Genomic DNA, 15370 nt, shown 5'->3' on the forward strand with positions numbered 1-15370 from the left:
TCTTCAGGTGTTGAGCAAAGTTGCTATGACGCATAAAACAAACACTCTGTGCACCCCGTGACACACCTCCATGCGACGGAGCGTCACAAAAACAAAATCATGGCTAAAACAACACACAACAGCGCCGCTGCTGCTTTTTAACGCGCCGGCGACGATTAGCTTGCTGTTTATCCGGATTCAAAATGACTGCAATGCATTTATGTGACCTTTGAAACAAAATACTTTTTTGTCTGGCTGAGCAGAACATTTGCTGTTGTTTCCCCGCTTGCGAGCACATAATCAATAGCAGTCATCTAATTCCCCCACCAAGCCACCCCTACAGTCTTCGTTTTATCATCTTCATCTTTTCCACTTTTCTATTTCTCTCTTTCGGGAGATCTGATATCATACTTCCAGTGCCATCGGCGTGATCTACGGCTCTGCCAGAAAGCACGCGTCTCTTATTTATGCCGAGGCGCACTCTTTTTGCGCATAACCCTGACCTACGACCCTGCACGACGAGCCCATGGGAGGTTCTCCGAAACGTGCTGGCTTCTGTCGGCCGAGTCACCTCGTCTTGTGTTGACAAACACGATGCCTCCACTTGTTTGTATTCCTTCACAGGATTATTCTAGTTCTGTGTGGTTTGTCTATCTTGTATAGCACAGCTGCCTGAGACACCTTTAAATGTTGCTTGTTAATAATTGCTCAATCTTGTATAACAAATGTTTGTTGTTTTTGGTCAGAGACACTGGCGGAGCTAGAGGGGGAGCCGAGGGGGCGTTAACACTCCCCCATAATATACTTGGAAGCCCCCCATGGTAACAGGCCAGAGGTGTTTTTTTTTTTTTAAATTTGTTTCCCATGTTTACACCCTTCTCCCATAACGTACATAAAATGAAATGATCAGCATCCCCCCACCCCTTTTTTTGCGGCCCCCTCTGAGATAGAAAACGGATTTGACCATTGAGATGTTATTATGATGCGCACACACATTTTGCGCTTTACGCCTTGCAGACGGCAATAAACAAACGGCGGTGTGGCTAATGAGACTTGATTGTCACTCCTGGAGTCGCTGGATAAGAAGGACAAGGTTTCTAAAAACTAGGAGAGCGTGACGGTCTGCTGGAGCAGAGCAACAAGTTGGTAAACAAACAAATGAATCAATCATCTTCACGTCTCAAATTAATCATCGGCGGAGCTTCGTTGTGACACGCTAAGTGCAATTATGGGCCGATAGGAGTGACTTTTACGAGTATGGGATGGCGGTGGGTTGACTTAATTAAAATGTTCGGTTCCCGTGACAGGCTTTATTGATTCCCTCGGTCGGACATAATGAATAATATGCCGTCTATGTCAAGGGTGTCAACTTTTATTATAGCAGAAGGCTTCAAAAACAACCTGCAAACTGTTCCCTGTATGAAGTCACGGCAACAGCAACGGCTCAGGTGGCTAAAATGTCCCAAAAAGATCAGATTCCTGTAGCTCTAGCGATTGCTGCATGAAAGAATCCTGATCTCGGATCACGTCCGCATTTTTATGTGCTCCCAGCGTTTTGTGAGCCTGATGCGCAAATGTTTTCCAACGGGGGAGTGATTATTCAGTTAGTTCAATGTTTTACAGCGTGCTAACTGAACTTGCTGCCAATCTCTGCCCACATGCTTTGACAAACATTCAAATTCTTCAAAATTTAGCACTGCCTAGTATATTTGGTAGAAATTAAATACAATCGAAAGGTCTTTAAAAATAACTTTTTTGGTGGCTCCACTTATATGTCTATCATAAGTGGCTTACCAAATTTCACGTCGCTAGGTGAAAGTGTCTTATGGGCATACCTGGACATGTTTTTTGCACCAAACGTAAACAAGCCCTTCTTCGTTGGGTTTTATTGGACTTCTGCTCTTTTTTTTCCTGACATATGTCAGATGCACCCAAATTTGTGTGATTGAAAGGCTATCCGGGCTACAGAAGAGCGATAACAGCTTTGGCAAGTTGTGACAGCACATGTCTGCCGTGCACAGATTCCCATCCATTTAGTTTTTTTTTCCTCTTTTCTACATTTTGCAGGGCATGATCCCATGATCATCTGTGTTCAAATCCAAAATGAGTCCATTATTCTGGCATATTGCCAATGTCGTTATTATAAATTCACTTTCATACTTCCTTATACTTGGGTATAAACCAGGGGTTCCTAAAATGATTTCATCTGTCTATTTTGATGACCTGATATGGCTCAGTATTAACAGTCATGAGTGACGGTGTTTAAAATACCATCCTTATCTTCTAAATAAGTAAACAGAGAAGCATTAGGTGTGACAACACAGGTGTTAGGAAGCAGGTCAAACTACCATGAGATGATGCAGTATTTGCTTAGTTAGCCATGCCTTGCAAGCAAGTATTGACGCAATGCAAGCACAAACAACTCGCAACTAACCACACCTCGGAGAAAAAGCCAAGCTGTCGGCACAACCTCAAGCTTAGGGGCGCTCCTAGAGTGTAAAAAGAAGAAAGGGTCAGGGAGAGAAGCCTCTCATTAGCCAGGTCATGGAGGACTCCCCCGCTGACCTCTGCTAAAGTCCATCCATCCATAACTAGTCAGGGCCCGGGGAGCCGTTGACTCATTGGCCCACAAAGCCATTAGGTGGACCTTGCTCTTTCATGGCGGGGGTTACCGGCTCGTGGCGCCATTATTAACAAATTAAAAACATCAAACCGCCTTTCTTAGACGCTTTGAAGTTGGGCTACTTACACAGCCGTAGTCGATATTAGCCAAAAAGCAGTAGAAATAAGGACTAATCGGGGCTCTGAGGCAAAATAAACTGCATCGTTTAGCGGAAATGATTTAATTGCCATGCAATTAAGGCTAATTTTGTTCCATGTTTCTACTGTAATAAGCGAATAATGATCAATGTGTTAAATTGCACTTTCAAATGGCAGAACAAGCCAAACTCTGCCCACATTTGGTCAAAGCATCTTATGGAATCAGATTTTTCAAAACTGATAGACATGACACACTACTCCTGATAATCCCATCAGTAGTGATCACTCACAAGCCTTCTGAGGAAAAATCTTTTAATAACCAAAATCTGCTTGCTTGCGGATATTTAACAGCCACACGCCAATTCAGAGACGTCACTGTCTGCTCTTGACAATTGTCAGATATAAGCGGAGGCGTGTGTCATGTCACATCTTTAATATCTTCCCGCGGGGCCAGAGACGAGATCCAGATGAATTCAATACATCCCGAGATTGAGCCCCGACACTATGCCAATATATGACGTCTTCACCGTGCAACACAAAACAGCACTAGATGGCTAAAGATAAGAACATTTAACTGTGAACATGTTCTTCAAATAGCAACCGAAGAACAACAAGAAAAACGTACCACAAGAAAAATAGGCCAAAATAACACCCTCGAGTGTGTTCATTAAAAATGCTGGAATATTGTTTAAAAAAAAAAAGATTAAAAATATAAAAATGTATATGAAGGAAATACAACAAAATATGACTATGAAAAATACTTCAAAATGTTCATCTAAAAATATCAAATATACAAAATATATTTGTAAATCCAAAAATATTACGACGAAAATAAATATTTCAAAGAATCGGACACATCCGAATGCAGTAGTGTCCGATGAAAACGACAAACGCATCACAGGCTACAGAAGAGACTAAGTGGCTGTCCACAGCTGCGTAGACATTTAGCATGAAAAAGCCATTTAATACCTCCCCGAAATAACATACTCCAGTGTGTGAAGAGAGGGAGAAGCCTAGCATGTGAGACTTTTCATGTACCCACTTGAAACCCCCATGAACATCCAAACATTGGCCTTCTCCAAGCTGCAGATGCAGTTCGTTCTAATCTAATACCAAATTACACGTTTCCGACATTTTAGCAAAGTGTCCATTTTTAGAGCTCTATAATCTCACTACAAACACTGAAAATTGCATGTGTGCCTTTTGGTTTTCCTCGTCCGCAATCCCGAACTTTTTTTTTTGTGGGTATTTTTAGTCATTGATTGAGGTTTCCTCCTCTTCCTCTCCTTTTTTCTGCCCACTTTCTCCTTCTCGGCCTCTCTGGCTTTCTCGGCTCCTCGAGGCCACAGACATGATCGCCACTGACAGTGCAGCGTTTGCTCTTTTGCAGATACAGCTTGCCAAAAGCAAACGGCAATTGATGGACAAGGGGAGATGATAAAACGTCGCCCGAAAGCACGGACAAAATATTCCAGCAAATTTAACTTTCCAAAGCGTTTATCAATCACTCTAAATGGATCCAAGTGTCATTTCTCGACGGGAGAGAAGGCTTGTACGGAAATAAAATGCATTCTGGCAGGGATTGTGTCTTGTTGAAGGTCACCGCAAGGTTGCTTCTGGTATTGTGACAGAGCCAATTATAAATTCCATACAATTAACACTTCTCGGATATATAATATTCGCTGTGGCCCAGTCTACCAAAGCTGGAAAGGTGTCACGCCTTCCTTCGCCCTCCGAGTCCTTGAAAGCAAGGATGTGAGGGCGCAGATCGCTGCGACCACCCTCGCCATATTGTCCAAGTCCTTGGGAGAGGCGTGCAAAGACAGATGCAGTTTGTAACTGTCAGCCTGGATATGATCTACGACGCCAGGCCTCCAGCCAGCAGATGGTGGGAGATATTAAATCCAATCGCCACAGTGGAGCTGGCAAAATATATACAGGAGGAGGGAAAGGAGTGTACACCTGAGGAGGTCAAAGCGCCGTTTTGTGCTTGACACAATAAAAAAAAAAGATCCATTTAATGAATCTGGGACTCAAAACGCTTATTTGTTATATTGCCACATTGCTTATTATTTTCTAATGGGAGTGGCAAAAGTCAAAATATGAGGTAAAAATTCGTGAGCGGCAATACTGAAAATACGAAAAAATTCAGGAGTGAAGAAAATACAAAATACTAGAAAAATTCATAGTAATCGAAATATTTGATAAAAATACAATGTCAAACAAATGAAAAAAAAAATCCATCACGTTTTCAAAGTAACACGAATCCGCCGTCTGTTTGCCGTTTCCCTCGATGGGAAAATCTGAAAGTTACGCACTTCTCCCAGAGACGCAATTCAAAACTGCAACAGGCGCTGTCGTGAAACGTTATCACAGCGATATCAGTAAAGCGCTTCATCGCCACTATGTTGTGACAACAAACACAATATGGATAGAAACGTTGAACGGCACGCCGAGCGAGCTCACCAGCGAGCGGACATTACATAAAGACGTGGGGATGTGGGAGAATGTGGGAGAATATCTGTTACACAACACACCTTCTTTTGGTCATTGTGGACCATTTGAATAGAGGCAAGCAAAGGATGGGATTAAGTTGTCGGAGGCGCTCGGCTCCGTGTTAAATCATTCCAATACGGCTCACGTAGGCATTCATCGCGCAATGAGATTTGCCAACTATTTATCCCGTCCGCTCCCTTCGTCCGCACTCGCCTGGGCCGCCGAGATATTTATTACGGGCTATTGTGTCGCAGTCATTTCCCGCCTCTGCGCCGGGGACCCGCCGAAGCCGACCGGACGAGCAAATAAAGGCCTTCTGCGAGGCGGCCAGGCCGTAATTTGTTTACGGCGCACCAAATGCAGTCAAGCTGCGTGGTGGTCCATCAACTGAGGCCCAAAACTCGATGAGGTTTTGTCTCATGGGGCCATTGATATTCTGAGGCGCTTTGCAGTTTTCTTTTAGTCAACAGGTAGACAATTTATTCTTTTTTCTTCCAAGCTTGCTTATTTCTCCGTTGACCTTTTTCCACATGAAAACTTTGCGAGTTCAAAGGGAGTTGACGGGGCTAACTTCTTCAAAAAAGAACATTTCTAATTTACACTCTGACAGGGGAGGACTTTGGTAATGATGGTGCTCGTTTGATCTGTTGCCATTAGATGACATTCTCGTGTCTGGAGACACGTCTGCAGTTTTCCCCTCGAGGACAAACGAGCGTGTGCTCTTCAAGATTTCTGCGGCGAGACTTAACCATTAACGCCTATTTTTTATTTATTTTTTTACATTGGCACTATCAGGCATTGTTCCAACTGTTTGATTGAGGAAGCATAAATATAAACACAGAAGCTAAGGCCACGTTCAATTTTTGCAATTGTGTCGCTTCTGATGTCTTCTCGGACGGCGGGAGTGCCATTTCACACATTGGCCGGACAAGCGCCATTTAGCAGGACATTTACTGAGGCGCTTCAATTCGAGTGGGGGTGCTGCGGGGTCAGGGCGCAGGCATCGTTAGCCGTGCAACGAGTCATTGTTCCCCGCGGTCATTGCCGAGCGTCCGGTATACTCGGCGCGCCGATAAAAGAATATAGCGGCGCCGGAATAAGCGGGCTATGACGCTGATAATTATTTTGTTATAGGCGAAAACAACGATGACTTTGGGCCCCCCCCGTCTGAAAGTCTGGATGACCTCCGGATGGCGTGAGAACAGCGGCAAAACAAAAGAGCGGGACTCCTAACAGCGTGACAGAATGAATTACAGAGTGACTGGAAACTCGTGACGTGCCAAAGTGCTAAAGTCCAACTTGGCAGAGGGTCGATAAACAGGCTTTAGCGGCTCTATCGTGCTGTTCTTTTTATTTCCGCGCATTCTTTGAGTAACCTCGAACCTGGATTGAAGTATGACATTTTATGCACCTATATTATAAATGGTATTTTTCCACATTTTTCAATATTTCATTTCAAAAGTTGCGAAGGTCTTTGTCCACTTATGTACAAATATTACTTTTAAAAAATTTTTTTTTTTGGTGTGAGCACATTTATATAATTTTCTTTTTACCGTGGCAGTGAGGCTTTACGTTACCAAAAGGCAGCCTCCTTCCCCCCCCCCGCCCCATTCGTTTTCATCAGAGCTGCTGTAGAACTTCTCAAAGCTCCGGGCTAGCGCGGTCCATTAAGGTTGGCCGGCCATTAATCTCCGTCTGCTTGCGAGCCGCCCCCGTGTTTTTCGCACCAAGTTCCGCCGCTGTGAACTTGATGCATTGCCGGGGCCGCAAACAATAGCCTAAATATAGTCGGGCCGGGCTGGCGACGTGGCTCTTGAGAGAGGGTTTGTGTCGCGGAACGAGCATGCTCGATGTTTTCATGTTTATTTACTCAACAGAAATATAAATACAACACTTGTGTTTTTGTTCCCATTTCTCATGAGCTGAACCCAAGGACCAAACTTTTTTTTTTTTTTTTTTCCTGTCGGGGCCTATTCCTCACAAATCAGTCTAAATCTGTTCTCCTTTGCAGAGATAATCCTTCCATTTTATACGTGTGGCATATCACCATGGCGATGAGATGACATTCTTACTGCACAGGTGTGCCTTAGGCCGGCCACTCTACAATGGGCGGCTTGACTATGTTGCGGAGGGGTCGAAATCAGTCAGTGTCTCGTATCACCGCTGTTTTTCTTATGTAATGCAACACATTTACTGCACAGGTGAGCCTGAGGCTGCTCACAATAAAAGGCCAATCTATAAAAAGTGCTCCAGTCCGCCCGGCAAGTCATCTTTGTTACTATTATTGGACTATTTCAATGTATTATTAAAGACTGTTTCCATGAAAAATATTAAGATAAATATTCAATTCATATAAAAAAAATATAAACCAATTAAAAAATGAAATAAAACAAAACATTTAAATAGAAGTACATGTAACTAAAATGGAAAATGATGAAAAAAAACTAAAAGTGAAGAATACAATCCATCTGAAACCTCTGTTTCCTACGCCAATGGCAAAGGACAAGTGGACAAATGGGTCTGGCTTTAACATACTTAGCGCGGGGGCAAAACAACGTCGGCAATTGAGCAACAGCAGTGTGTTGAACATCTGTCTCTCTTGTCTCAGACGCTGAGTGAAGCCTTCACCTTCAGCGGGCGCCCGCCCGCTTGCTTTGGCCGCCTGCCCGTTCTTCTGCGGGCAGGTAAGCGCAGGCAGGCAGCAGCGGCTTGCCCGAGCTTGTAGACCCAGAGCGGCTTTTCCACATAAGATAGATGAGCTCACATTGTTTTGCTTTTGTCGGCTCAAAACAGTCAAGGCTTATTCATCACCACAAGTCTCCCCCCCCCCCCCCTCCCCTGAAACTGTTGACAGAAAACTGCAAGGAATGTCAAGATGATTTCTGAAACTTATTGTGATAAATTCTGTGGACAGCAAGAAATGTTCCTCATCGCTCATCCAGGGAAAGCTGTGCGAAAAATGTTGGGGAGAAAACAAAGACGCTATCTTTTCCTTCAAACACATTTAAATATTTTCCTATTTGAGAAAAGTGCAATCAAAACTGCATTTGCCTATTTTGTATACTTGTGAGAGGGCACATTCCTAGCTAAATAGTATATCACTGCTGTTTCTGTTCATTTGAAGATATTGGTTTACTTTGTGGGAACAGTTGACGGAAGTTTCAGCCCAAATGCGTGACCCATCACACACCTCTGGGATGAACTGCAACAAATACAGCGAGCTCTGGTCTCTCCCGGGGCCCAACATGAGCGACCAAAAAATCCCACAGACACAATCCGGAGTCTTGTTTTTTTCCCCCAGGAGAGCAGAAGCTATTCTTCCTGATAACTCCCACAATAACTAGGAGGACTGTGTACTTGTATTTGCGCCTAATGCTATGTGACTCGTGTTCACCTCGTGCCACACAATTCCTCACGATGCACAAGACGAGGATGAGTAAGAGGGGGGGAATAAAGCAAAAAGTCCCTTTGGGAAGATTACGCAAGGCCCGACCAAATGATACTAAATGAGCGTGGAGAGGAAAGGCAAGGAAGGGGAATCTTCTCTAAGTCCGGCGTGATGGCGGCGGACGACCTTCATCCTCCCACTGGCTCGCTCGCAGGCTCTTTTTTATGATTATTATTTCTAATGGAATCAAAGCCCCGCAGTGACTCGCATCCACATGACAAAATTACAATCAATTAGGGAGGAAATGCACGCTCACGAGGCGCTGATATGGAAGGCTGAGCGGGGGCCGGGTTGCGGAACCTCTGTCCACATACATCTCGTATATTAACGCCAGCGAGGAGGAGTGCGGAGAGGGCGAGCGGGCCGGGGCGACGCGGATCTGTGCAAAACACTCCAAAAGCTGTTTGTCTGATTATTCGGCACGTGGCTCGCTGACTATTTTACATTGGCGGCCATTTTGTGGATATGTCGTGTCGGGAAGAGGTGGCGACCTCCCCCGAGGCTGAACAATACGCATTTTGATCAAACAATAAATGATGAATATATATATATATATTTTTAAATCAATAAATAAAATGAAGACAAAATAAATCATACACATACATTCACCACATAAAAAATAATACCCCCAAAAAAAGTATAAATATTTTTTGTCACATGAATTGCTCCACGCCGACACTGACAAATGTAAGGAACCCTCGAAGCGTCCCGGCGCAAATGAATGCATAATTGACGCAAAGGCCCGCACCGGTCTTACCTTCAAACACAGTCAGCTTGGCGCTGGTATTGATCTCGCCGACGCTGTTGGCCGCCGTGCACTCGTAAATGGCCTCGTCGCGGTGCGTGCGCAGCGGCTGGATGCGTAGCACGGACCCCGAGCCGTCGTCAAATTCAATCACCTGGTCGGAGATGGCGTTGGTTTATTTTTTTTACTTCTCAGCATTTCACGCTGTTGCGGCATAGAATCGACTTTTCAACACGTACCCAAGAAAAAAAAATTGATAGGAACTCCTGACTTAGACCTACTATGCCACTGTATTCGAATGATAGTCACGAGGACGGCTCAGAGTGCTGAGTGATTATTTTTCCGTGGTACTTAGTTTAAAAGGTTTGTGAGTGACTTATATAATAAACAAATAATTGAGTTTGACTTGGACTGGACAGATAAGGAAACATGATGGACAAAAGAACCCACGCCATGTACTGCATATTCGGTTACAGAAGGTCAGCAAAGCGATGTGAGGATATATTCTTGTGTTCAGGCGTGCTGAAAGAAGCCAGAAGATGTAGTCGAGTCGTGCGGGTGCAAGTATGCACAAAGATGAAGTGGGCTACGCTATAAACTGAGAGAGAAGAAGATTAAAGCCAAAGGAGGGAGGCTTGCCTGGTCTTGCTCGGAGAGAGGGAGCCGGCTGTGCTTTGTTTGAGGATCAATAGTAATGGGGAGGCCGGCCGACACGTTACGCTCGTTTGCGCAAATAAGGCACGGGGGTGTGTGTGTGTGTGTGTGTGCGTCCGTGGGTGTGCTCACCTCAAAGCGCTGCGAGCTGACTTTCTTGCCTTTTTTCATCCAGGTGATTCTGGGTTTGGGCTCGCCGTCCGCCTGGCACACAAAGGACACAACGCCGCCCGAGATGCCCGTTTGGTCTTCGGGGGATTTGATGAAGCTCGGCATGTCTGAAAGTGGGTGACAGAAAAACACAATTTAAATAAATAAATAAATATACAACAGTAAATTACACTACAGTTTTTTCCCGGCTGTTTAACTTTACAACAGAGGAAAAAACAGACCATTATTGACGGGTTAAATGTAATCATTTTTGTCTTATGTTGTAAAAAAAAATCTATCAAAAATTGTCATGCTTGTTTTATTAAGTGGATTAAACACGAAAGAAAAACTCAAACTCCTCTAATTATTCTTAAAATCTCATGACTTCAAAGATGCTAAATGTTTTAAGGGCCACACATCATTAATTTGAAATCTGTTTTAATGATATCTGATCCAGGAGTCAACCCCCCCACATAACCTTTATATAGGAAGGGTCACAAGACAGATGAAAATCAGAACGGTGCTAATCGTGTCTTCAGAATGCAGACACAGAACTCCCCCGCAAAAGGCAATCCCCTCCCTTTGCACGTAACAATGAATACTTGGGCATAAGAGCTTATCAGGTTGCCATCATTAGTGCAGCTCGGCGCCCGCGGGGGAAGAAAGAAAAAAAAGAAAAAAAAAGAAAAAAAGATTTGCACTCTAAATATTTCCAGTGCAACAAGCAGGACCAAAATATCAGCCAAATGTCAGCCGGGTTGAGGAACAATGGGAATGCTTGTGCGAGTGCATACGTGTGCATGTGTTTGATTATTTTGTGTGGCTGGCATAAGACTTCACACACTTGAGCGCCTTAATGTTATTTAAATGTAAAGTGTTGTGGGGAATGACCATGTTTAATTCAAATGCACGCCGGCTAACCTCACATTTATTTTACAATCCCCAAAGTATGAATATATATAAAAAACAGAAACACCTCGACTCACTTCAAAATGAGCAGCAATTGTGAACAAATCTTTCAAAAATATGGCTTCAGCTTTTTCGTGCCACTACCAGTTTGAGTTGACTGTCAAAATCAAACAAAGACAATTCCACTTTGCGTATTTAAAACAACCAAAAGGCTTTCGCTTTGCTAGCTTAATGATCACGCTAATTAGCATCTCTTTTGCAGTGCTATAACACTTTAAGAAATGGATTCTAACAAAAGGTGTAATAGCACGTCAAATATTCTTGATACTCTGCCAACAACAACTAATATTAGTGCTGTACTGATGAGATGAGAGAAGTTGAGACGTTTCTATTAATAGGACAGTGTGTGTGTGTGTGTGTGTTATATTATTAACCCCCCTCCATCATAACATTTCTGTTTTAAACCTGATGGTGTAACACATCCAACTATTTGACACACGGTGCACCAATCAAGTCCAAACAAATCTGACTAATTACCTATTTACTTCCTTGCCAATAGAGATGATTGAACAAAGGGGTGGCAGCCATTACTGGAGTTTTCCCAGTGGGTTTTCACCATTGGGAATTCTGCCGTCTCCTTTGTGGACATAATGATTCCACCCTGTGAGTGTGTGTGTGTGTGTGTGTGTGTGTGTGTGTGTGTGTGTGTGTTTGCCTCAGCGGTTTCGGTGTTTCCCATCCCGCCTCTATCGTGACAGTAGAGATGTAACGCGAGCTGAAAAGAAGAGGTGGCTCAAAGTGGCGCTGGTCAAAAGCCAAGCTCATATTAATGTGGCCATTGTCGCGTCGACACGCGATCGCGTCGGGTGTGGCGCTCGCTGAGGTAAGCGGAGGACAGCGAGAGTTCAGTGTTGTCGGAAACACACGCCATCCAGTTATGGCAACTTGAAGGCGTGCTGGTGGCTGTAAAGGAGAAAAAACTTTCCAAAAGCCACGCAGGCAGACAACAAAAATCAACTCTCGATATACGTATATTCGAGAAAAAGTAGCTAGACGCTTCTAAGCCATACAAATATTTCTATTAATTTCAAATTTTGGACTGTGTGTTCCTGCGACAGCGCTTGAGGTTCTCAAACTGTTTTGGTTTTGTCACTTCTTCTCTTAAAGCCCTTTTCCATAGCCCGTGTCCCATTTTCTAGGCTGTCAGGCAGTTGTCATGCGGAAACAAAGGCAAGGATGAGGTGAAGAACACATAAGCCTACCTAAGCAAATCCTCCCCCTCAACCGAGATGCGCACACACTCTCTGCTTTCTTGAAGGCTTTTTTTTTTTTTTTCCCCCCCCTAAAGGTTCCAAACTCCTTTCTTGACGCAGTGTGTCTTCTAACACGTGCTCGTCTCCCAGGTGGCATTCAAGGTTGGGGTTGCGTGGAAGTCGCTTTGAAGTCAGGTCAAACAAGGCTGGGATGTCATTGTCACCATCAAAGAAATGACATTATCAAATCAAATGTATTTTAATGATAGCAGCAAACTATTTTTGTCTTTTTTTTTTTTTTTATATTCTCTGGCTGACGAGGAATTCCTAACCCCGCCTTGCTTCTGCGGTGTAGAGTAACACGGATCGATTTGCACGCGGGCAAAGTGAAAACCATTCATTCTTATTAATAATAAATGAGCAAGTTATCAATTTTCACAAGGCGACACTTAGCGGGAATATGTCCGATGCCATCAGAGAGGCTGGCTTTAATGGAACACTTCCATTTAGGCCTTTTTTGCAGGCCATTAGTGGGCAACTTGTGTGCAATTAATTCCAAATAAAGCCGCCTCTCCCCTGTAAGTTATTTACCCCAATGAGATTGAGGCACTTCAGGCTGTTTAAGCCAATAAATGTTATGTTTCCATTTGTACTGTCGTCTATGACTTATAACAGTTTTGCATTTCTGAAACTCATCAACCTCGGCTGCCATAATCCACTCGCGCACTACGAGGGGGGAAAAAAAAGCGATTACATTTCTCATTAAAGTGACAATTGCTTTGGGGCGACATTTTTTTAATACCACACAATGCTACTGAGACACTTTTGGTGGGTCACACCTAAAGCGCAAGACCAAAACAAACACATTTTGAGTTTCTTTGGCTAATTATGTTTTTAACTCTCAAGGAAATCTCGTCAAACGGCGAGCCCTTATCTTTTTGTCTTGATGCCTCCCCCCCTGAAGTCAAATGATACAGAACTGATTCATGACACCAAAATAACAATCGTCTTTTCCATGTCGTGGCGTGCGAGTCGGAGATTGCCGTTTCACCCGACTCAAATTGGACGCGCGACATGACTCACCGCCGCGGAGATGCCTTCCTATCTGTCGAAAGCCAAAGCGGCGAGAGGCAAAGAGAAAAACATCAAACTTTCAATACTCCAGCGTACCATGAAGAGGCAGTCGGGGGCGTGGGGGGAGGGCGACTTTCTATCAGGCCTCACAGCTTTCGGTGAATTATTCAAGACAGCAGCGAAAGAACAAGAACTCTAAGTGCAATTACCCTTCGCCCCTCTCTTCTCAGTGTGAGTCGCCGTTATGTAATGGCTTTCATCTTCCCCAACCCGATTATGACTTCGGCAGGCGCCGCAAAAAATCTACACGCTCTCTCCGTCGCTTCTTAAGACGGCCCAATAAGCGCCACGTGACCAAAGAGAAAAAACACACGTGATTTCAGGATGGACCCGCTTCATTTAAATCGTAAGTTTGAGGAGAATACTTTTTATTTTGTAGTAACAATCACGTGGGTGTCCCTGTTAATTTGATTTTGGAGGGAGAATTCAGATACGGGTCCAACGTATAGTTTGTCAAACGTGACTCACCGCCCAGGGAGATTTGTCAACCCTCATATGGCAAACCTTCAGCAAACAGTCAGCTGTTGATTTTCGTCATACTTTGTCTCAACAGCCTTGGATAACAAATGTTTTGGTTTTGCTCTACATTTGCCACCATAACCGTCCTTGCGTACTTCCTTTTAAAACACGGGTCAGGACGCACGGTACTTTTGTTTTAATAAACCTACAGACAACCTTGGACAATAAACATAATATTTTGAGTGAGTATGTCCGTGCACCGTCAAAATAGTACTTCCAGCACGTACATCTGTTTTGAACAAGGACTCAAGGACCTTGGATACTTTGTTTTTATAAATAAAATACGAACAACCTTAAACAATAAACTTCATGAATTCAATGACTAGAGTATGCGTGTGTGGACATAAATAAAAGGCAAGTCACATTAACCAATTATTCGTACGCCAATTATGAATGTACCCATGCGTCACGCAGCAACAGACGTGTTTAAAAAAAACAAACAAGATTGTTTTGTGACCTTTTTGGCGCGTGCTATTAATAAAGGAAAGCGTACACGCTGACTCATCATTATCTGAAAGCACAATAATCAAACAGGCTCTGCATAAGGAATACTTGCAAGTGCATTTTGAACACCGTTGCTCGGAAAATCCGAGCTACTCTGGGAGAGAGAGAGAGGGAAGGAGCGGGCTTTGTTATTTTCAGCCCGTCGGGTTCCCGTGGTCACCTACACTGCAATTAATAGATCAATGCAGGCTAAATGTTAAGTGTATTAAATGATCCCAAGAGGCGCGAGGGCTCAGCTGGCAAGAAGTGCTAGCGACTTTTGGGGGCGTGGGGGTGAGCTCATCATCCATCACTGTGCGAGTCCACCCTAAACCCCTCTCATAACCCCACTCACCTAATTAATTTGCCTCCCTTGGATTAGCCCCCCAGAGACCGACCATTGTTCCCTTCGTCTCGAGCGGGCCTCCCCTTTCGTCTTAGCTCACTCAACTCTCGGCTAGCAGCGCATTAATTAGCGTACGAGGCTTCCTTACTGTAACAGTTCAACCGTGCCGAAGGATTCAACGAGGGCCGATCACGTGACTTGATCATTTCAACAGCGAGGATTTAGCCATTTAGAGCCTTAGCCTTGTTAGCACGGGGACATGAAACGGAAGATTTCAATTTCAAACGGGTCGCATCACGTCCGCAGCATGTTTGCTTGAGACCAAACATTATCCAGGTGTACACACCTGTAATTCATTTTACGACTTCCTACTAGCCCCAGATGAGGACTTCCCGCCAGACATCTAAGCGCACCGTAGCCTTCATCTTGAGTTCGAAAGGGTCCGGAAGACAGCGGCAGGTGGGTGGCTGAGTATTGACTGTCAATAAAGCTAT

At 44.1% G+C, this 15370-nt stretch overlaps 1 protein-coding gene across 4 annotated transcripts in view; it reads right to left on the reverse strand.

Moving 5' to 3' along the window:
- The window catches only part of LOC147045882 (receptor-type tyrosine-protein phosphatase F-like), a 180470-nt gene that overhangs the window by 46877 nt on the left and 118223 nt on the right, over window positions 1–15370 (reverse strand). For all 4 annotated transcript variants that reach the window (XM_085929539.1, XM_085929542.1, XM_085929543.1 and 1 more), the window contains 2 exons: window positions 10215–10360; window positions 9441–9582 (listed from right to left, as the gene is read on the reverse strand). In XM_085929539.1, the coding sequence (XP_085785665.1) occupies window positions 9441–9582; window positions 10215–10360 (288 nt within the window). The remainder of the gene's footprint in view (window positions 1–9440; window positions 9583–10214; window positions 10361–15370) is intronic.

The sequence above is a fragment of the Syngnathus leptorhynchus genome, chromosome 14 (assembly GCF_054491065.1).
Source record: "Syngnathus leptorhynchus isolate UIUO chromosome 14, UIUO_Slep, whole genome shotgun sequence".
Classification (NCBI taxonomy): domain Eukaryota; kingdom Metazoa; phylum Chordata; class Actinopteri; order Syngnathiformes; family Syngnathidae; genus Syngnathus; species Syngnathus leptorhynchus.